The sequence below is a fragment of the Acipenser ruthenus genome, chromosome 1 (genome assembly GCF_902713425.1).
Source record: "Acipenser ruthenus chromosome 1, fAciRut3.2 maternal haplotype, whole genome shotgun sequence".
Lineage (NCBI taxonomy): Eukaryota > Metazoa > Chordata > Actinopteri > Acipenseriformes > Acipenseridae > Acipenser > Acipenser ruthenus.
The window spans coordinates 2,117,473-2,140,813 of record NC_081189.1 but is presented as its reverse complement, the minus strand read 5'-3'; the positions used below and the strand labels follow the sequence as shown (position 1 = coordinate 2,140,813).

Below are 23,341 nucleotides of genomic sequence, written 5' to 3'. Positions count from 1 at the left end.
GGAAGCGCTGGTGGAATCTGGCTTGGAGCAATCTGCTTGTTTGCTATGAATACTTTTAAAGCTGCCCCTCCTTCTTTTCCTCTTCAAAGGGGTTGGGGTGATCTGGGGAGCAGATTCTCCATCCTGGCTAACTTCTCTGCTTTCACAGCTTGTTTAATCCTCTAATGCAGGGGCATGCCTGCCAGCTGGTTCCAGGCTACGCCTGTTCTGACTTCACAGTCCCAGATCCCTTTCCTTTCCTCATGTTAGTCTCTGGAGTGGGGGGTGGGGAGGAGTGGGAGTGGGAGTGGGAGTGGGAGTGGGGGGGGATGCAGCTGCCTGATCTGGTCTGTCTGCCTGCTGGGCTCACGTAGTTGCTCATTTAGCCCAGCCTGTAGAGTTCTTACTGATGGGCCAGTCCTGTATGCCATGAGGTTGAACCCTGTCCCTTGAATCTCTTTTTATTTCTTTTTTTTGCTGCTCGTACCCATTCTCTTCTGTTTTCTATCCAGTTCCTTTGAGCCAGTCAAGTGTCTTCACTCGAGCACACACTGTCTGGTAGAATTATTGCACATCTGCTTGCAACTCCAGGCAATCAATCCTAACCAGGAGGGCAGTGCAGCTCTAGCACATTCTTTTCTTTCGTAGCATTTCTTTCATTTCGACTCTTGATTGCTGCTATTCCAAGCTGTACTCCCATTCTGTTATCAGCACTGGGTATTCATTCAGATTGTGGAAATCATGTCCGGTCAAGTCTTATATTTTCTCTTTATTAAGGACCTGGTGTGATGACCACTTCCTGTAGCTGTCATGTCACTCTGTCACCAAAGTCATCGCACACAGTGATTCTCTTCCAGTGTCTGTTGAGTAAAGATGTAGAATATTTCATTCAAAAAAAAAATCTGTCGGTTTGCCTTATTAAAAATAAAGGAAAGGAGAAATGGCCACAGGGGAGCAGGATAAGATTCCTTCTCTGGTTCTGTCACTCGAGAGGCGAGATGGGCACTGCCAGCAGTACAAGCCTCTGCAGAAAGAGCATTTCAGATCCCCGGAGCGTAGGACTGCATTTTTAAGGATGTGAGGGGTTACTGGGGCTTTGAAACCACAGGAAAAATGTAAAACATATCTGAATTCCCCACGTCCCAGTCTTGCTTCAGCTGGAGCCAAGCAGGAGTGGGAACAGATGCAGCATTGTGTATGAAGAAACAACTGGTGAAACTGCTGGCTCAGGGTTTCCTGCTTTCCAGAAAAAACATCAAGAGAGATGTGCTATTGCAAAGCTATAATTCTATTTCAACTGAACTGTTAAAACCATCCTCCTGGGATGAGATACTGCACTGTGTGTGATTACCAAGTCTGTATCATGAACGTCCACGAGCGCAAGATTGCATTAACCTGTCTGTCTCTCTATCTGTCTCTGCATCCATTTAAAAGGGTATTGACTGTCTAAAAGAGTTATCCAAGTATTGATTGGCTTCCTGGTTTACTTTCTCATCTCCGGGATGTGCTGAGCTCATTCTGAATTAAATCAGCAAAGCGATTTTGTAACAGGAACTACGAATCAGAACTAAGAGTTCCTGGAGGTGGCCACCTCCTAGTCTTTGTTAGATGATCTAAAAAGAGCTTAGAATCTTTTATAAAAACACACACTATTAAAAAAGTGTATTAACAGAGGCATTCTTTTTTATTTAGTAAGAAAACCCTGTGGAGCAGATGGGAATGTGTGTCTGTCTGTCTGTCTTATTGTGTTATGTTACAACAAGTCCCGAAGTCTTCACCACAAAATTAAAGTAAACTCATAAACTACAACATAGGAACAGAGTTTGGAGGAATGTGTTTGGTTGGTTAGTAAGGTCCCTGTTTGCAGTGCCTGCTCCACGGTGCATATTTTGTTTTCCCCCAAAAATAATGGTTTCTCCTGAATGTTGGAATTCATGCTTTTTTTGTACAGCTGTGAAATGATTGCTGTATTCACGGTTGCCGGTTTGGTCCGAGTGGTCAGAGCTTTGTGGTTTCAATACCAGCTCGGCCACTGACCTCGCTTTGACCTCCTGCAGTAGAAGCGATTTAGCTATTCTGTAGGGAAGTTTGTGTTGTGGAGTGTGCTGGTCGAGGCACTCAAACAATGACAGCTCTACAATAAATACCAGCGCAGAAAACCTGCTTGAATATGGACCACTATTGTATTTAAGGGGGTCAATAAATCCCACAAACTGGGGAGTCAAAGGTTTTTCGGGTCCTCATTACAGAAATGTGCTGATTGTGTCCGTCTGCCCTGCTCTACGTGTTGAACACGATTGCATCTTCTTCAGTATAGACGTTTCGGATTGCCTGTCTGTAATCTCTTCAACCCTCGATTTGATTCAGATGTGGTTATGAGGACCCTTGGTTTGTTTGATTATATACTCTAGACATCATGAAACTCACTAACTGGCCCCAGTTCTGCAGAGGAGTGCAGTGTGTTCTGCCCTTCCCATCTGCAGAGGTGCTGGCTAGGGTGTGACACAGCTGTGCTCCGTGCTGCCGTGGCAGGAAACCCCAGCTAAACAGCACAGGAAGTGACTTCACAACGGCCCACTTTATTCAGGAGCTGTGTCCCAGTTCTAAATCTGGCAGGACTGGGTTTCCTGTTGGCCTGACAGCCTGCAATCCTGAAACCCTGCAATCCTGCATGCAGAAAAGAGGCCACAATCAGAGACAGCTCAAATATGGATCTAGGGCAAGGTGGCAAGGCGTGCTTTATTCAAGGGCTGATGGAGCCTTTGGGATTTTATACATTTGTTTCTCCTTCATAGAACTGGCAAATTGAAACAGTGTCTAATTTTCATTTTTGGAAACCATGCATCCAAAGCGGTAATAAAATAAAGGCATCCAGCAGTTACCACTGTTCTGAATGATTCAGTCATCCCATACAGACAAGTGAGCCTGAAATTCGATCAGTGGTAAAAAGCACAGATTCTTCACTGTGTTAACAGCACCCAGTGTATTTACAGCCACAGCTCTCTGCCAGTGTACTATATATGTGTAACAGTAAATGTATTTCTTGTACTCCAATGGCTTTTAATATGGTGGGGGCACTTTGAAACTGGCTGTGTTTTGGGTTAAGTCATAATGTCAACTGTTAAACTGGGCACCAGTGCTGGTGTGAACAGGTATGGAAATAATACTCCTATTGCAAAGAAGTTTCTCCCTTCCAGGTTTTAATATATGCCTGGTTAGCCACAGTGTATAGGTAACAAGCGCAGGTGTCTTATTAAATTGATCGTAAAACCAGGAATGGATCAAACTTCTGTGCAATGGGAGTCTTATTTCTGTCCCTGTGTGAACTGTAAACCCATCCTTTACAGTAGTTCAGTATGAGAGTCGAGACTTCTCTGTGCTGTGTCTGTCCACGTCTTCATCCTGCAGCCTGCCAGGAATTAACCATGTGGCTCCGAGCCCCCCTGCCATCTGCACCCCACCACTCTCCTAATGCACGCCGTCTGCTCATCTTGTACTTCCAGTCTGGTGGTGTAGTGGATTGAAATGAGAAGCAGTGTCCCGGAATGCGGCTCAGGAATGCATGTCATATTGCATGTACTCAGTGTAGTATAGTTATTTATTTGTTGTTCTTTGTTTCTTTGAGACTAAGCTCCTTGAGGTGCCTTTAGCATGAAAGGCGCTACAGTATATCAATGTAATTGTTGCTGATTGTTTGAGATTTCTGATTGTGAGAACAGTAAGTGGCTGTGTCTGTCTTGCCAAAGCCAGGATTTATGATTTAAATGAGTTACGAATGGAGTTTACCTTCTGTACAGCATGTCAGCCTACACTATTCCCAGCTTAGTGGAATCTATATCATTGTTGTTCTTCAGCCTTTTAGTTTTTATGCCCTGTATACTGTAGTTGGCAGGGGAGAGCTGGGACCAGCAGCCAGCCTGGCAGGGGAGAGCTGGGACCAGCAGCCCTGAGGTCCGCAGGGAAGGAGGCCAGTTGAAACAGCCTGCTCCTTCAGGAGTCTCAAACAGGGCCGTTCTGCTGACAGCAGCCAGTGAAGCAGGTCCCATGCCTGTGCAGCATAGAGAGACACGGCTTGTCATATTGTCATACACTGTGCTGCAATCTTTAGGATAAAATGATGTACCAAGCGCATGCAGCCACTGAAGGAAAGTTAGCATTTAGAAAGTCGCAAAAAAAAAAAAGTAACATGATACAAATTAGTGTAAAACCTCCTGAAAATTAATGTTACAACCCAGAGGACAAAACAAATACACGGAAACTTTAAAACCTTAGTGCACAAATTCAACTTACAGTACAATCCCCTAAATCAAATAGTTGCTGTTTGGAGCGGAAGGAGAGGGTCGAGCTGGCTAGCGCTGTTGTCAAGCAGTGGTCAGGAGCACTCCTGTGACGGGCGGTAATGCAAACCTGAGGCTTCCAAATCCAGCTGGGCTGCAAAGTAGGCCGTCCAGCCAGAGCCAGCTGGAGAAGCGCGAGCAGAGCTGCACTCGGGTCTGCCAAGCTGCGGCTGTGCAAACCATACAATGTTTAGTTCAACATCCCTTCATGACTGGGGAATCTGAAAGCGCTGTGTAATGTGTAGAATCTGTCCTGCTTAATTGGTGTCCTCATTCTTTTGAAGTTTGTGAACAATAAAGATTGCAACATTCGATAGAGATCAGTATTTAACCCCTGCACTCTCTTTAAATTCCAACTGGGGTGAGAACGCTAGTCTGGCGCAAAATCCCTCCATCCATCCATAAAACTTGTATGTTGGTACTTTATTAAATATCTTCAAAAATAAATGAACTTTGACTGCCAGAATCTGCATGTTTGTTGGCTGTACTTGGCATTGCAACATCACTACTCACAGTATGATGGTGTCATCTTTATTGTGTTGTCTTAAAGTGTATCTTTTGTTTGAATCTACAAGATGGAGTGCATGTCTAATAGAAAGCTGGTTCAGTAGGAGTGAACTCCATTTATCATCCCTCTGCACAGAGACACTCACACACTCGAATCTGAAGCCCTGCACTGAAAAACCCATTACAGATGAACCTTTTCATTGAGCCACATCTGCAGTCATTTAGAAACCTCACGCTCCATTAACTGAATCTATTATTTGCAAGTCTACTCGCCATTTAGCTCGGCAGGCTCCTGCGCTGGCAGTATACCACGCTCGGCACGTTGTTAACCAGCCTGTTCATGCAGGCTGCTTGTATAGGGGCCACCCGCACTGCGGGCGCACAGGTGAGCAGGGTGTTCATACTGCCCGTGTCAATAGGAATACGGCAGCAACTTCGCGTCCCAGCATCGCCTGCCTACAGGGACACTGGTACAGCTGAAGCTAACTGCTGTAATAAACCATGGTTGTGGACTGCGGTGCAGTGAGACTGGTGAGAATGTTTTGCAACTGTAGTAATCTTTAATGGAATTGCAGTGCAGTCAAGCTACAGCCTACTACTGTTTGTGGCAGTTGTCTTCATTATAATTGTACTTTTTAAGCAATGGGTTATTTCCTGCTGAACTGGACCAAGGGGTTCCCCTACATTCCGCAGGGAGGGAAATATAACTCCCATTGCATAGCAGTTTAATCCATTCCTGGTTTTACTATGAGTTTAACACACTTGTTACCTATACATTGAAGCTCATAGTAAAACATCTTATTTCTTCCCTGTTGACGTCAATTCATTCTCTTGAAACAAGCTTTAACAATAATGCTTTTTTTGGCATAGATAATTTCCCACATGGAGAACAATAAATACCAAAGTAATTGGCTAAATACACGTGGTATAACACATGATTACCCACTTCGAACCATTGTTTTGCTCTCCCTCTCTCGCTCTCTCTCAGACAGTGTTGCCTAGAATTGACAGGAGGCAGGCTGCCCAGGTAGTGAAGCCCCTGTAGGTACTCGGAGCACAGTCTAGCTGCTCGCTCTCCGGGCTCTCTGAGAGGAGACTGGATCCTCTGGTACTATTAGCAGCTGTGATCAGGGTTAGCTGTTCTGTTGGAGTGAAGGCAGGCAGCTCCATTCGTGACAGGCTGCAAATCTCACAGCAGTAAAGTGTCCAGACCGACTTACAGCGAGCTACAGTAGTGAGACAGATTGTTTTAATCCTCTTTTAAGCACTTGAGGGGAGATTAGTTGAGTTATGGAACTCAATTTCCTTAGCTCCGTTCAATAACTCACCGGGATCCCATTGGTCTGATTGAGGGTGAGTGAGTGGAGGGGTGAAAGGTCCAAGCAGAGGGCAGATGTGGAGGCCTGGGGGCCATTCATCACGGGGTGAGCTGCAGAAAACACATTCCTTCACGTGCTCTGCTGCTGCTTAATTACGTTCGCTTGTTTGTGTCTGTTTGCTTATTTTGAACATGAGGCCACGAGGAAGTAGATGACTGTTCCTTGTTTTAAAAGCGAGACACCGTTTGCTAAAACCAGTGTGATTGCAGGCTTTGCACTAGCTGTGCACCCTATCCTGGTCTTCAGAACTACCCTTCATTTAGATATATCGTAATCAGGTGCCATGCAACTTGAGGTCAGGTCTACTGTAAGGTCCAGCCGTAACAGGTTACTAATTTAATTACCTTTTTTTTTTTTTCAGAGCCTGATTGCTTAAATTCCCGGCTAAATGAGGGTAGATGTGCATAGCGCTATTTAGTATTGTAGCTGTTATAGCAGAGGTTGACATCACAAACCATTGTATGTATTGTACATCAGATATGATAAAGATAATTCATCAGGACAATTAAAAGCTTTATTTTTTTATTTTGGACTGAGAAACACAGATAGTGTTTTATAGTTTGAGAGAGAGAGAGAGACTTTTAAAAGCTCTTTAATAAATTAATTATATAAATATAAACAATGACATTACCATCAAAACAAAAGGAGCAGAATGTAAAATCCATTTTAAACCTAGTAACTATCAGGACCCTTAAATGAGAGAGAAAGAGTACTACTAGTTCATTCAGGTGCAGTCTAGTTATTTAGGTCTAATGGAACACAGGGTTAGAGGTTAGATGTTAATGACTGAAAAAGCTGTTTTCACAAAGGCAGTGCTAGCAATTGGTAAAAGTTGCCATGGCAATACCTGGTTACCTAATGTTTCAAGTTAGCTAACTGGAGGTGAACTGCCATCCTGTAGTGTGTACTGAACTTGCCTGGCTCCCCCATCAGGGGGCCTCTGTCTCTACACACATCTTTCCTTTGATCCCTTCACCCCACACACTCTCGGATTGGCTGTTAGGCATTAACTCTTGTATTACGAGCTTGATGAGCCGCAGTGTTTAGGTAACAAGCTCAGGTGTGTCTAATTTAACTCACAGTAAAACCAGGGATGGCTCAAACTGCAGTCCCAATGGAACTTGCTAAGGGCCTTTGTAGCATGTCAGTTTGCTGGAGGGCTGAGGGGAGAGCGTTGATACAGGGCAGCAGCGGACCGTAGGCAGTCCTGGTTTGCCTGAGGCCTAGGGGTTTTCAGATTCAATTTGGGGGCGGGAATGGATAATGAAATAAAGCAACTTCTCATCAGCTGCCGTCCGTGTTCATTTTGAGGCAGAGCGGAGCAGGAACAGCGGAGCTCTGCTTCTCCCTGACCTTTCGGTGATGGAAAGCCAGCCTGTCGTTCGCCTCGAGCACTGGCTCTTTGTTTCCTTTTGATAAGAACACAGGCTTTCTGGATTTGGTTCGGAACCTTTTTCAATTCAGCCTTGTTTCTAATACTGTGAAATTAAAGAGTACACGGGTGTGCCTGGAAAATGGAATTGATTTTATATAAATTGTTGAAGTGAAACCAGACTGTTGTGTTAAAACAGTCATTTAAAAACTCTATAGGATAGCTCTGTATGAGATGCTTCCACACTGCAGCCCAGAGATTTCGTTTACTACAGATCGACTCAAGCCCACTGCCTTCCACACTGCAGCCCAGCACTCTAATCACTGAGCTAATCAAACCCACTAGCTTACACTTTGTGGGACATATGGCAACCAAAAAAAAAACAACACTGTCCATATCCTGTTCTTTGTCTGCTCGTCACAATTTGATGAAGCCGTGACCTGTTTGCTTTCCCAGTACTCCCACCTAACTCTGAGCTATTGAAGGCTATATCTCGGGAACCCCCTGTCCAGTCTGATGAAACATTCATTATGAGATGCTCTTCCACTACAGGAACCCTAACCCTACTGTTTCATGATCCCAACACCTCAGTGTGGTACTACCAGTTTGCTTTAGTTTGTTTTCATTGCCGGTGTTAGTTGGTGCTGTGGCTCCCAATCCCCTCAAGGGGGCGCCCATGAGTGAGTGATACAGTAAATGTTTAAAGTGCCTGTTCTGGTCTGGTCTCTGCTGTAGCTGCCTGCTCAGCCCAGCTCCTGCTTAATAATTCAGCTCTCTGTCTCGCTGTGTGTCAGACACTCGCTGCAGGGTAGCAGCCACGGGGATTCATAGAAAGATTGGCCTCATGTCTTCATGGGGTCGTGGGCTAAGGCAGGAGAATGCTGAGGTTTTATTAGAAGATATTGATGAATGACACCACTGCTGAGGCCATGTCCCCATGTTGAGATTTTGAAGAATATGTGTGTCAAAAAAATAGCCTGTTTGCACATTCATTTTAATTAGAGTGGCTGTTCCCCATGCTGGTGTGCGGATGTGGAATTAGGTCCGCTGCATAGTGTTGCATTTACAGCAGCTGATTATGGTTTACCTGCAGTATCATTTGTGTCATATTTGCTGCCTTTGCATTTCTTCCTAAAGCAGAAAACTGCCAACTTGAGTCTTTTTCAATCTCTTCCAGATGTTTCTTATTGCATTTATCAAGTTGTTTTTAGAATGTCTTGTTTTATAGTTTTGGAAAAAGATGCCTCCCCTGACCCCCATCCCATTGCTCACTGTTTCTCTCACTCTGCAGGACAGCGATATCCAGAAGAAGATCGACTATGAGATCCGCATGCGGGACGGGGCGTGCAAGCTGCTGGCTGCCTGCTCGCAGAGGGAGCAGGCCCTGGAGGCTGCTAAGAGCCTGGTGACCTGCAACGCGCGCATCATGGCGTACATGGCGGAGCTGCAGAAGATGAAGGAGGCCCAGGTGATGCAGAGGATGGCCCGCAGGTACTGCAGGGGGCGACAGGGGGCTGCCCCTTTTAAACGCTTACCATAGTAAAAGCAAAGTGTAATAAAGCAGAGTGAAGGTATGGTAAATCGTAGACAGTAAGCGTTGTAAAGAACAACAAGGTATGATAACGCATATTAACAAGCACGGCAAAGCAGGGTAAATAATGGTAAATGCAAATTATAACCATGGGAAGAGCAAAATACTGTGGTAAACTTTTATAAGGGGCATGCTGTAGGTCAGGGCTGCCCATACAGTATGTAGCTCATTGTGAACCACACTGTGACGTATCACACTTTCATTCAGTTTGTAAATTGTTTAGTTTTTTTTGGCTGTAAGAACCTGGTACTCGATATGGCTCTGCTGTCGGTGAAATACTCTGTGCTCACTCAGGTGGTTCAGTTCAGGTTCAGCTTGAATTATGATATGAAGTATCAGTCCTCGACTGTGGCGCTGAGGTCACTCGTAAAAAAGGGGCATCTTCCAAGGGCTAAAATATTTACCAGGTCTGAACAATGATGTAATCTGAAAAACACGATCGATACATGAACAGAATTGTGTTTTCTGGAGTAGGTTTAAAGGGTTTTAAAAGAGATCAATGTGGCATTGCTGTGTTATAAATTATTAAACCCTGTTCATTCTCCCCCTTCTCTCCCCCTCTCTCCTGTCTCTCCTCCTCTCTCCCCCTTCTCTCCTCTCCCCCCTCTCTCCCCCCTCTCTCCCCCTTCTCTCCTCCTCTCTTCCCCTCTCTCCCCCTTCTCCTCTCCCCCTCTCTCCCCTTCTCTCCTCTCCCCCTCTCTCCCCTCTCCTGCTCCTCTATCCCCCTTCTCTCCTCCTCTCTCCCCCTCTCTCCCTCTCTCCCCTCTCCCCTCTCCCCTCTCTCCTCCTCTCTCAGGCCCTCGGACTCTAGCCCCATAGATGACCGGCTGCCCTGCAAAGGGAAGGTTGCAATCTCAGGTAGGACAGCGGGAAGCCATGGCATGAGGTCTCATTCCAAATCTCCAAATGCAATGCAAATTAGTCATACTGCCCGGATTACCAGCCTCACCTGAATAAAGCAATGGCACTTCCACAGATCTCAGAATCCGATGTTACTTCTGCAGCCCTGCGTCGGCACTGGGACGTCATTTTTCATTTTCCATTGACATGACATTTGGAGTCCCCCCACCGCCTCCCCCTTGCGCGACGGCTGGCAGCCCGACACGCTCCCCGCTGGATGATATTAATGATCCGCTTGCTCACTCATCTGCTTCTTGTGATCACGCATCAGATAGACCATGGGTTCCTCCCTGTGTCTGCTGGCTTGTTTCTATTTCTATTTCGTGCCTCTTTATCCTCCCCACCCCTGCCTGCAGCCTCCTGTTCAAGCTGTTAGGCTTAATGGTGTAGAGGTGTCATATCACAAGATCCAGGCCTTTACTGACAGTGCGCATTAACTGAGTTTTGTTTTTTTCTTTGTGATTTGCCTTTGTCTTCCGTTGGGGTTCTCTTTAAAAAACAAAAATAATAATAATTAAAAAGGGTTTCCCCCAAACAAATAAGAACTTCTATAGTAGCATTTTTTGGGTAAAACTAAGAATTCTTTATCGATTATTATGATGCGTAGCTGCTGGGACGGGGGATGGAGTAAAGCCATGTACTGTACACACAGTCGGGCAATCTGTAGCATGTTATGAAGAGGGTCAGAAACTGGATATATGTCATATGTACATTTTTACATACATGGAGGAGTACTTTTCATGACACAGAAGACTGCTCTAATCTTGCATTTACAGCCCTGAGGGGTGATGCATGGTTATCTCATGCTTGTTTAGTTTGTATAGCCGTGGCGGGGCGGGGTGGCGGGGTGGGGGTGTTACTGACACTTGTTTGTTTCTGTAATGGGGGCAGTGTTCTGGTCGTATACAGAGCAGCTCTCCAGGGTGCTGTCTCTGACAGTATTGCAGGTCAGGATGGTCTCTCTGATGCTTGTGACATGCTGCTGTTTTTCTGTGCCCTGCCAGATCTCCGAATCCCTCTGATGTGGAAGGACACGGAGTACTTTAAGAACAAAGGAGGTAAGGCTGGCTTAGAAATCACACCTACGCTGTACTGCTGCGAAATAGGAGAAGACTTGTAGTGAAGCACACCTGTCACAGGGAGCACACTTCATTCTGCAGGCCTTGACAGCTCAGCATACATCCCAGCAGCTTGTAGACTCTGCTGGCTATGCATGCCACAGAAGCAGTAAAGAGGAAGTGCTTGCCACACACATTGAGGTCTCTCGACACAAAACACAATAGCATCACTAACACATAGAAATCAAATGCGACGGCTGACGGCACACGTTTCGGAGGACGCGTTTGTCCATCTTCGTCTCTCCCGAGTCAGCGCCGGGGTGGCAGCAGTGAGCCGGGTTGAAATAATAAAAATAATTGGGCTTTCCAAATTGGGGGAGAAAATGAGAAAAAATAATTGCTGAAAAAAAGAACACATCCCAGACATACACCTGATATTTCTATTGATATTGTTTGTTTACAGGTGGTTTAGTTAAATACAGGCTGGAGATAAACCTGTATTCATTTTCAATATGACACTTGATTCTGTATTTATCCTTTAGTTGCACTAAATCGTTTTTGTTACATTAAACATTCATGAATAGAGATGTACTCTATTAAATCCTATGGTTTTATGTAATAACATTGTAATAGTGTATTGTATTAATACTGTAATTGTGGTGCTGGTTCTCCTGCAGACCTGCACCGCTGCGCTGTCTTCTGTCTGCTGCAGGTGGGAGCTGAGATCTACGACACAGACATGGTGATGGTGGACCGAACGCTTACAGATATCTGCTTTGAAAACGGCATCGTCTTGTGAGTCGCTCCCTCGCGGTGTAATGCTGAACAGCTGCTCCTGGAGCACCAGGGGTCATTATGTAATGCTGAACAGCTGCTCCTGGAGCACCAGGGGTCATTATGTAATGCTGAACAGCTGCTTCTGGAGCACCTGGGGTCATTATGTAATGCCGAACAGCTGCTCCTGGAGCACCTGGGGTCATTATGTAATGCTGAACAGCTGCTCCTGGAGCACCAGGGGTCATTATGTAATGCTGAACAGCTGCTCCTGGAGCACCAGGGGTCATTATGTAATGCTGAACAGCTGCTCCTGGAGCACCTGGGGTCATTATGTAATGCTGAACAGCTGCTCCTGGAGCACCAGGGGTCATTATGTAATGCTGAACAGATGCTCCTGTAGCACCTGGGGTCATTATGTAATGCTGAACAGCTGCTCCTGGAGCACCTGGGGTCATTATGTAATGCTGAACAGCTGCTCCTGGAGCACCTGGGGTCATTATGTAATGCCGAACAGCTGCTCCTGGAGCACCTGGGGTCATTATGTAATGCTGAACAGCTGCTCCTGGAGCACCTGGGGTCATTATGTAATGCCGAACAGCTGCTCCTGGAGCACCTGGGGTCATTATGTAATGCCGAACAGCTGCTCCTGTAGCACCTGGGGTAATTTTTTCAAGCAGTTTTTTGTCACATTTTTGGCTCGAATCAGATGGTTTTGTATGAAAATGTCACCGGAAAAAAGGGGGTTCAATAGTGGCCAGGAGCGGTTGCCTTTTGTCTCTCCACAGCCTTTAGTTTCACCACTAAGAGCTACACATACATTCCAAGCCTGTTATGAGGCTTACCTGATTGGCTTTAAAGAGTCCCATATTGAAATAAAACAGTAATGATGATGAGAAGGATTACACTATGTAACACAATTTTTGTTCCTGGGTAGTAAGTGTTATTTCCTAATTGCTTATGCCTCAAAAGTATAGAAAATGGCTATTATTCCCCACAAACTTTGCTTTTGTGACCAGGAGTGATATTTTGAAATTTACCTATTTCCACTGAGAAAACAGGCGAATTTGTGTCTTTATGTTCACATAAAGTCAGAAAAAAACAACATATGAATCCAAATTAACATGTATTTATACTAAAGTAATACAAAAATGACTACAAAAGATTTAGAAGTGAGTAGTTTTTCGAGATTTATGATTATACTGTAAATCACTTTCACGAATCAGCCCCCAAATATAGTCTCCCATCATGTTCTCGTTATACTGTCCTTCATTGACAGCTCATCCAGGAGCCTCAAAGCCGTGCTTCTCCATAATGGTAACAAGTACCCGTCTCTTCCCCTGGCTCACTCGGTGCACCTCAAAGAGGATTACAACAGCATCAAGACCTTGCTGGACGCCTTGAAGTATGATGAGTACGGCTGGGACCCCCGGAAGGTGCTGATGCCACCACTGCACATCAAATTGGGCCTTATGAAACAATTTGTCAGAGCTCTAGATAAGGAGTCGGCAGGCTTCAAGTACCTTCAAGACTTCTTCCCTAAGCTGTCTGAGGCAAAGGTCAAAGCCGGTGTCTTCGTCGGACCACAGATGAAGAAGATCCTGGAGTGCAATGAATTCCCCAAGAAGCTCACTAGTAAGGAGAAAGGCGGCTTGGAACAGCTTTGTCGCAGTGGTTTGGGGCTTCCTGGGCAATCACAAGGCCGAAGACTATGTGGAGCTGGTTGAGACTCTGGTGAAGAACTACGGTACAATGGGCTGTAGGATGTCCCTCAAAGTCCATATCCTTGATGCTCATCTTGATAAATTCAAGGAGAACATGGGAGCGTACTTGGAGGAGCAAGGCGAGCGCTTCCACCAGGATATACTGGACTTTGAACGCCGCTACCAAGGACAGTATAACGAGAACATGATGGGAGACTACATTTGGGGGCTGATTCGTGAAAGTGATTTACAGTATAATCGTAAATCTCGAAAAACTACTCACTTCTAAATCTTTTGTAGTCATTTTTGTATTACTTTAGTATAAATACATGTTAATTTGGATTCATATGTTGTTTTTTTCTGACTTTATGTGAACATAAAGACACAAATTCGCCTGTTTTCTCATTGGAAATAGGTAAATTTCAAAATATCACTGTCCTGGTCACAAAAGCAAAGTTTGTGGGGAATAATAGCAATTTTCTATACTTTTGAGGCATAAGCAATTAGGAAATAACATTTAATACCCAGGAACCAAAAAAAAAAAAAAATGTGTTACACAGTGTAATGAAAAGGATGGAAAATGGACATCCCCCAAAAAGCATTTGCTCTGTGGAAAAAACCTTTGAAAACCTGCCACAACTGTACTGAGGAAAGCATTGTATTTTATTGTGCCCAGGATGCCAGTGTTTTTAACCCCTCTCTCCCCCCTGCAGTAGTGAGGCGGGCCCTGGGTTTCAGTTGAAGCTCGACCTGTACAGCTGCTGCACGGAGGAGGAATTCTCGATGGGCAGCACACCCAAGAAGCTGGCGAGCAAGCTGAGCAGCTCCCTGGGGCGCTCGTCAGGGAAGAAGGTGCGGGCCACGCTGGACCCCGGGGGGAGCAGTCCGGTCAGCAATGGGGGGGGCAGCCCTCTGCTCCTCCCTGCACCCACCGTGCCGTAAGTGTGACAGGGAGAGACGCTGCTCATTCAGAAAGGAGGAGAGGAACAAGTCAGACAATATAAACTGGCAGTACAATACATCATGTAATGTTGGCTTCCTATAGCGTTATAAAGGTTTACCACAGTACTAGCACAGCAAAGTGTAATAAAGCACAGTTAAAGCATGATAAAGCATAGGTGAGCACTGTAAAGCACAGAGAGGTATGGTAAAGCATATTAATAAACATGACAAACCAAGGTAAAAATGCATGGGGAAAGTGCAGAAACACCACGGTAAATGTTTATAAGGGATAACCCGGCTCCTGTGATGCTTCTGAGAATGTCTATGAAGGGCAGGGTGGCTTACAGTACAATGTGCTCAGTCACGGGCGTTCATCTTTCCCTTTGTTTTTTGTTGTGTGTCCTGCAGTGGTCCGAAGTACCACCTCCTCGCTCACACCACACTGACCCTCACCAGTGTCCAGGACAGCTTCCGAACGCATGACCTCACCATCTCCGGCAACGGTAACCACTTTCACAACCTTGGAATTGGAATCAACCTGCAGTCATAATAATACCAATAGAAATAGTAATAACTTTACTGTTTCAGGTTATAGAGGAAGTAGCTTTATTTATTAAATATCTTCATACTTTAAGCACAGAACACAAACCAGGATTTCTGAGATCAACCAGCTTCTTGGAACCGGACGAGCACTGATGGGACGAATGGCAATGGCCTCCTCTCATTCATGCATTGTCTTATGTTCTAATGTGAAGCACTTTACCTTCTTATTACCATTACTCAAATACTTAATTAATAAAATAATGACATAGGTATGTCGTAAGATGCTTCTATCTGAGTTCAGGAACTCATTAATACAAAGACAGAACTGAAGAGCAGCTCTTATTCAAAGCACCTTAACGCAGACTTTTATACGAGACATTTAAGTATGTAAGCTCTTTCTTTCTGTGTAAAGATGTGGAGAAAGTTATCCTGCTCCGTCATCTCCTTGCTTCTCTGCTTCTCTGCCTCTCTCCCGCTCTCCCCCATCTCTCCCCCAGCTCTATCCCCTGCTCTCCCCCATCTCTCCCCCCTCTCTCCCCTGCTCCCCCATCTCTCCCCTGCTCTCCCCCATCTCTCCCCCTTCTCTCCCCTGCTCCCCTTCTCTCCCCTGCTCTCCCCCATCTCTCCCCCTTCTCTCCCCCATCTCTCCCCTGCTCCCCCATCTCTCCCCTGCTCTCCCCCATCTCTCCCCCTTCTCTCCCTCATCTCTCCCCCTTCTCTCCCCCATCTCTCCCCTGCTCCCCCATCTCTCCCCCTTCTCTCCCCCCTCTCTCCCCTGCTCTCCCCCATCTCTCCCCTGCTCCCCCATCTCTCCCCCTTCTCTCCCCTGCTCCCCCATCTCTCCCCCTTCTCTCCCTCATCTCTCCCCCTTCTCTCCCCCATCTCTCCCCCTTCTCTCCCCCCTCTCTCCCCTGCTCTCCCCCATCTCTCCCCTGCTCTCCCCCATCTCTCCCCCTTCTCTCCCCCCTCTCTCCCCCTGCTCTCCCCCATCTCTCCCCTGCTCTCCCCCATCTCTCCCCCTTCTCTCCCCCCTCTCTCCCCTGCTCTCCCCCATCTCTCCCCTGCTCTCCCCCATCTCTCCCCCTTCTCTCCCCCCTCTCTCCCCCTGCTCTCCCCCATCTCTCCCCTGCTCTCCCCCATCTCTCCCCTGCTCTTCCCCAGCTCTATCTAGTGTCGGCAACATGTAGTGCTTTATACTGACAGACTGTGACAGACTGTGACCTGGTTGCCATGGTGATTGACTCTGAGAAACATACAAGTCCACAGAGAGTGGCTTTAATGGAGTCGTACATCACTGTACTGAACACACTAGGGAGCAGGCAGCTTTGAGCACGGTCTCCGTACTGTCATGCAGTGTGAGTGCGTGTGTGTGTGTCCGTGTCTGAATCTGTGTGTGTGTTTGTGTGTCTGAGTCTGTGTGTGTGTGTGTGTGTGTCTGTGTCTGAGTCTGTGTGTGTGTGTGTGTTTGTGTCTGAGTCTCTGTGTGTGTGTCTGTGTGTGTGTGTCTGTGTCTGAGTCTGTGTGTGTGTGTCTGTGTCTGTGTCTGAGTGTGTGTGTGTGTCTGAGTCTGAGTCTGTGTGTGTGTGTGTGTGTCTGTCTGAGTCTGTGGCTGTGTGTGTGTGTGTCTGAGTCTGTGTGTGTGTGTGTGTGTATGTGTGTGTATGTGTGTGTGTCTGAGTCTGTGTGTGTGTGTGTCTGAGTCTGTGTGTGTGTGTCTGTGTGTGTCTGAGTCTGTGTGTGTGTCTGTCTGTGTGTGTGTGTGTGTGTGTGTCTGTCTGTGTGTCTGTGTGTGTGTGTGTGTCTGTCTGGGTGTGTGTGTGTCTGTCTGGGTGTGTGTGTGTGTGTGTGTGTGTGTCTGAGTCTGTGTGTGTGTGTGTCTGTCTGTGTGTGTCTGTGTGTCTGTGTGTGCGTGTGCGTGTGCGTGTGTGTGTGTGTGTGTGTGTACAATGTATACATGGATGTTATAAAAGAAGCCACTCCACCAGATGAAGTTTATTACTGATTGTGTTTAGCGACTGTAGTGATGAGACACGTGTAGTGTAGTGGTCTCTGGAACAAAACATTCCAGACTCATTAACCTGGCAGACATAAACTTAATTCGACTTTCCCTTTAAATGTCATGGTGACAAATCTTTATAACAGCACATACAAAGTGAAACAACAGTCATCAAATTGTCAGCAGTAACACAGGCTGACGGATCGTGAGAGGGAGTCCTGTAAATGTGAAGGAGTGGGATATGGAATGCACTATTGGAAACCATCTGTATAATGAGCCCTGCTTGTCCTCAGTCTCCCCTCCCCTCTCACTGCCTCGCCTCCCCTCCCCTCCACTGCCCCCTCTCACTGCGTGTCTGCTCACAGCCTCCCCTCCCCTCCACTGCCCCTCTCACTGCCTGTCTGCTCACAGCCTCCCCTCCCCTCCCCTCCACTGTCCCTCTCACTGCCTGTCTGCTCACAGCCTCCCCTCCCCTCCCCTCCACTGCCCCTCTCACTGCCTGTCTGCTCACAGCCTCCCCTCCCCTCCACTGCCCCTCTCACTGCCTGTCTGCTCACACCCTCCCCTCCCCTCCCCTCCACTGCCCCCTCTCACTGCGTGTCTGCTCACAGCCTCCCCTCCCCTCCACTGCCCCTCTCACTGTCTGTCTGCTCACACCCTCCCCTCCCCTCCCCTCCATCGCCCCCTCTCACTGCCTGTCTGCTCACACCCTCCCCTCCCCTCCCCACCACTGCCCCCTCTCACTGCCTGTCTGCTCATACCCTCCCCTCCCCTCCCCTCCACTGCCCCTCTCACTGCCTGTCTGCTCACAGCCTCCCCTCCCCTCCACTGTCCCTCTCACTGCCTGTCTGCTCACACCCTCCCCTCCCCTCCCCTCCACTGTCCCTCTCACTGCCTGTCTGCTCTCACCCTCCCCTCCCCTCCCCTCCACTGTCCCTCTCACTGCCTGTCTGCTCACAGCCTCCCCTCCCCTCCACTGCCCCTCTCACTGCCTGTCTGCTCACACCCTCCCCTCCCCTCCCCTCCACTGCCCCCTCTCACTGCCTGTCTGCCCCCAGCTTCCCCTCCTGTCCACTGCGTCCCTCTCACTGCCTGTGTCTGTTGCAGAGGAGAGCTCCTTCTGGCTGCCTCTCTATGGCAGTGTGTGCTGTCGTCTGGCCGCCCAGCCCTTGTGTATGACCCAGCAGATGATGGCCGGCTGCCTCAAGTTCAAGGTGAGTGCAAACGCTTAATAGAGACGCTCTGTTCAGTGCAAGGCGATAGGAACCCCTGTGGAGAGTGCAGGATCCGGACATGCTGATAAAGCAGCAGGTGTAATGTTGCAAAGTTCAGTTGTGTTATTTCATGGTACATTTTAAAATCTGATGCAAACACAGCCCTGGAGTGAATGCAGAGTGAGTCCGACTCATTGTCTTTTTTTAGCTACCAGCTGATTGGGTAATAAAACATTTTTATGTAAGGCCCGCCCCCAAGTGGATCCCCTGGTAAAGGCACAGCCGCAGTGTGACTCGTTCTGTCAGGGGAGCGCATATTTCAGTCCTGGCTATGCGAAGTCGCTGGTCTTCGCTGGGGAGTGTTACAGTGGCTTTGACGCTCCCGCGGGGAATGAAAGCAAAACCGGCAGGGGCTGTTTCTCCTCATCATACTACAGCGCACCCTGCTGGCCCGGTGAGCTCAGGCAGACACCTGCAGGGCTGGCCTTTATCCTCCAGTGGCCGGTTGCTCGCTGACATCCTTTCTCGAGCTCTGGGTGTAAAGAGGTATTGATTTGTTTGGCCCAGGAGAGGACAGCATGTGTGAATGAGCATTTTGTCCTTCTCTCTTTCACAGCAACAGGTGGGAGATAATCCAAACTGGACAAAGATCTACGGCGTCTTGAAGGGAACAAACCTCTTCTGCTACAACCGAGCGGAGGACGTAGAGGCCAAAGTAGAGCCCGCCTTCACCATCGCCATCAACAAGGTAGGCACTCCTCATAGCAGCGCCTCCCAATGGCTGGGAGGTGTTACTGCAGCAGGGCTAGACAAAGAAGGCTGATTCCTAGTGTTCAGCATTATAGTGCACAAGAGGACTGATCCTCAGAGGGTTTGGGATAAGTTGTATAAAGGCAGGGACGTCACTAGAGATTCATGGATAGGGGGGCTAAGCCTCTTTTAGGGGGGTCTGGGCATACTCCCCCAGGATTTTTTTTAAAGCCCCCAAAACGTCTTTTCATCATGTATTTTTAGAGTAACAACGGGTGTAAAATCGATCAAAATAAGGGTATTTTTGGTCAAGGTTGGCTAAAAGTATACCTGTCTCATAGTTTGTGTTAGACACTGATCTAATATGACTTACTTAATATGACATGCTCCCTCAGCCCTGTCAGCCTCCAGCTTCTTTCCCTCATTCTTGTCTGCTGTGTTTTGACATGTATTGTTATTAAACTCATATTTACAATAACTCAAGGCTTAATAGGTGATTAATCAGTTGAAGTTTTAATTTGTTGTTTGAACTGGTAAAATCTTCATTTCTCACCGGATTGGCCTTTGGCAGAGCTGCTGGCACTGCCTCTCTTGAAGAATTCCCGTATATCCATCTAACGTTAGTCGTTAGCTAGCCTACAGTTGAGAAATTGAGGATAATACAATGACATTGTGATCAACACTATGTCATTGTATTGACTTGTATAAACCGTGAGAACTTTGTATTGATCTAATGGAAGGAAGGACCTTGAGTGGAGCCGAGTAGCGTAATTGCAGTATTTGGCCGCTAGGTGGTAGTGTTCCGGCGCTTCAGAATAGGGGGAGAAACCCAGTGCAGACTTTGTGTCAGATGCACAGCTCACACTCACAGGGGGGTAGCAGCAGTAGCAGCAGTAGTATTTATGCTGACCCATTTTAACTACATTATATTGTAGTGCTGGGACAAATATAGCTTGAAATGTATTCGTTGGCAAAAATACTCCTATTCCTTCAAATAACAGGATTTCTAAATGTCTAAAATATATTATAAATATATGAACCAGTGCATAGCTCCTCTCCTGTACAGGACAGTGTTTCTCCTTTCATGTCTTTTATAGGTGATTTAATGGGGTACCAGGATTATTTTACTCCTGAGAAATTGGTCCTTTTTTTATTGTAATTTGGTACGAATTATCCAGCTAATTAAAAAATGAATATTCAAAGCTGAAAAATCCATATTCGCCCCAGCACCACGATATTGTTTGTGTCAGCAGAACATTACAGTATTTCATTTTCCAAAGCATTTCAAAATGTTTTTGAACAGGGCTGGGTAATCCTTTGCATTTCTGATTTTATCAGTTTGTTTTTTTTTTCATAAGAGAATAACAAATGAGCACAGATTTCAGATATCTTGTATAAACAGGACCTACTTCATTCCTGTGGATAATCTATGGAAGCTTTTGCCTTTCGCAGGAATTACTCCAACAAATACTGGAGTCGTCATTACCATCCTCGTTTCTACTATTATTACTATTATTATCTTTATTTCTATTATTGGTAATATTACTGGTAATATTATTATTATTATTATTATTATTATTATTATTAGTAGTAGTAGTAGTAGTAGTAGTAGTAGTAGTAGTAGTAGTAGTAGTAGTAGTAGTAGTAGTAGTAGTAGTAGTAGTAGTGTATTTATTGCATTTATATACCACTTTTTATACAAAAGTATTGCAAAGCATTGTACAGTAGTGGGGCAGCAGTGTGGAGTAGTGGTTAGGGCTCTGGACTCTTGACCGGAGGGTTGTGGGTTCAATCCCCAGTGGGGGACACTGCTGTTGTACCCTTGAGCAAGGTACTTTACCTAGATTGCTCCAGTAAAAACCCAACTGTATAACTGGGTAATTGTATTTAAAATAATGTGATATCTGTATAATGTGAAATAATGTATAATGTGATATCTTGTAACAATTGTAAGTCGCCCTGGATAAGGGCGTCTGCTAAGAAATAAATAATAATAATAATAATAATAATAATACAGTACATAGCAGAATAAAAGAACAAACCACAATACATTTGTATAGCATGTCACACATACAACTGCCACAGTCAGAGCATTTAAATAACAGTATATACATAATACAAAAGCAGCAATTTTAAAGTTACTAAGATAAGAAAGCCTTTTTATAAAAGTGTGTTTTTAGTCTTGACTTGAAAACTCTAATGTTCCCAGCTTCCCTGACAAACGAAGGCAGATCATTCCATAATTTTGCTTTTTAGGAATAACCAGCAGCCCCGCATCCTGTGATCTCAGAGTGCGGTTTGGAAGATACAAGCTCAGTAACTTCTATAAATATCTAGGTACTAATCCATTCAGGGCCTTGTAAGTGAACAACAAAATCTTAAAATCAATTCTAGACTGCACAGGGAGCCAGTGTAAAGTAGGAGGAGGGGGAGGAGGAGATGGTTTTGTTTTTATTGACACTGTGTCAGTTGTTTGAGTCTATTCATTGTTTTAGTTTTTTATTGGAAAGCTCTTGAAAGAAGCTTTAAAATGACAGTAACGCTGCCTTGGTCAGCCTCATGGACAACAGTGATGTCAAAAGTCATCCCAATGGTAATTCTTGCAAGCTTCAGACACGCTGTCCTTGAGGAGCTCTTCTTTACTGTGCAGCATGATTGTCCTGTGCTGTCGTGAGCGATCAATACAGTAGCAGCTGAGACTGAAGCAGCTTTAACACCCCTCATACTGACCCGTCTCCTGGAAGCTGCCTGTTCATTTCTAATGCCTTTTCTCCTGTCAGCGGTCACCGAGGTCTGTGCTGTAAGGCTGTGGTTTTCCCATGCTTTCACCATGGTTATACTATGCAATTACCACAGCTTACCAGGTTTTGCCATGTTTTTAAATATACTTCTCCATAGCTCTTCAGACTTTACAATACTGTGCTTTACCATGCTTCCACTATACTTCCCACTTTGCCATGCTTTTACTATAGGAACGTTTTAAAAGGGGTTTCATGTCTTTGAGGTTACTTAGCCCTGCTGTACATGTAGAGGATTGAAAACTTCTCATCTGATGTTCCCGAGTGTAGCCCTGGTGCAGGCAGTCAATATCGGAATAGAGTCGGAGCCACATTGATCAGGGGCTTTACTCCAAAGTGCAATAGGCAGCCTTGTTATGTGATAGGCAAATAAAACTGTGTGTATTTATATCATTAACTCAGCAGCAAGCACCCCACAAGGTTAATACAAAGATTTTTTATACAAAAAAAACAACAACCTGCAAACGGTCCCCCGTCTTCTGCAGTCTGTATAAATTACTGGAACTTTTAACAGGCTAGCTGGGAGGGTAGATTAATTGCCAGCTCTGAAACTGGGAGAGCTGCCAGCTAAGCTCCACTTCAGTGGATTTTATTTAATTTTTTTAAAAGGCTTTATATTACCTGATATCTTCCTGGGGCTAAGCAATGGCCCTTTTATAGCTTTCAAATGTTTATATATCTTATCCTTTTCTGATCACAGTTCAAAGTGACATTGAGGGCTGTAGGTGGTCAGTTACTGTACAATGGCAAAATATCTTGGTCTATAGGCTTTCCAGTAAGCCCCTAACTTTCGATGATCTGCTGAACTATAGTTAGTAATAAGTGGAGCCTTAGCGTTTACCGCCATCTAGTGGATGTATAATGTATTACATTCAATCAAATTTAAATTCAATGAAATTAAATTCAACCATGCTAGTGTGTGGTGCTGAGGATTTAATAATGACTAAGTAAATAATAGCAATGACACTATTCTTACTGCCGTACAGAAATACTATAGTACAATATATATTGGACAGTATGTATAATATTAGTACCAATACTAATGTTTCAGTTTCTTCTCTTATTCATAATACAATACAATACAAATGGCATCCCAGAGTGCTGTACAAAGTTAAAAGCAAAACAAAATAGCTCATATATATATAGAAAAGCATGTTAAAAAAAAGTATGTTTTCAATTTAGACTTAAAAGAATCCAGTGTTTCGACCTGCCTAATGGTAACTGGAATAGAGTTCCACAGCCGAGGAGCACAGCCACAGAAAGCTCTGGCTCCAGGTGGTTTCAGTTATTGTGCACAGGAGTCATTCTCTGGTTTACTGCAGTGAGAGGTCGGGTTGTTTTTATTGATCTGTATTGAAGGACTGGGGAATTGAAGCCTTGTTAGTAAAAGCTGGGGATCTTATCCATGCTAGAATCCGATTACCCTGGACTGGAGTTTATCCAGGGAACCAGGACTAACACACCTGCTCTGTTTCAAAAGATGATTGATTACCTGAAA

General features: G+C 45.7%; 1 protein-coding gene across 7 annotated transcripts in view; it reads left to right on the top strand.

The window, feature by feature from the left end:
• The window catches only part of LOC117403844 (rhotekin-like), a 108,535-nt gene that overhangs the window by 58,788 nt on the left and 26,406 nt on the right, over positions 1 to 23,341 (top strand). For all 7 annotated transcript variants that reach the window (XR_009329195.1, XM_059027324.1, XM_059027293.1 and 4 more), the window contains 8 exons: positions 8,866 to 9,065; positions 9,962 to 10,023; positions 11,070 to 11,123; positions 11,801 to 11,918; positions 14,314 to 14,538; positions 14,951 to 15,045; positions 18,189 to 18,295; positions 18,912 to 19,043. Coding sequence is in view for 6 of the 7 variants with exons in the window: in XM_059027324.1 (XP_058883307.1) it covers positions 8,866 to 9,065; positions 9,962 to 10,023; positions 11,070 to 11,123; positions 11,801 to 11,918; positions 14,314 to 14,538; positions 14,951 to 15,045; positions 18,189 to 18,295; positions 18,912 to 19,043 (993 nt within the window). In the remaining variant the exon portion in view is untranslated. The remainder of the gene's footprint in view (positions 1 to 8,865; positions 9,066 to 9,961; positions 10,024 to 11,069; positions 11,124 to 11,800; positions 11,919 to 14,313; positions 14,539 to 14,950; positions 15,046 to 18,188; positions 18,296 to 18,911; positions 19,044 to 23,341) is intronic.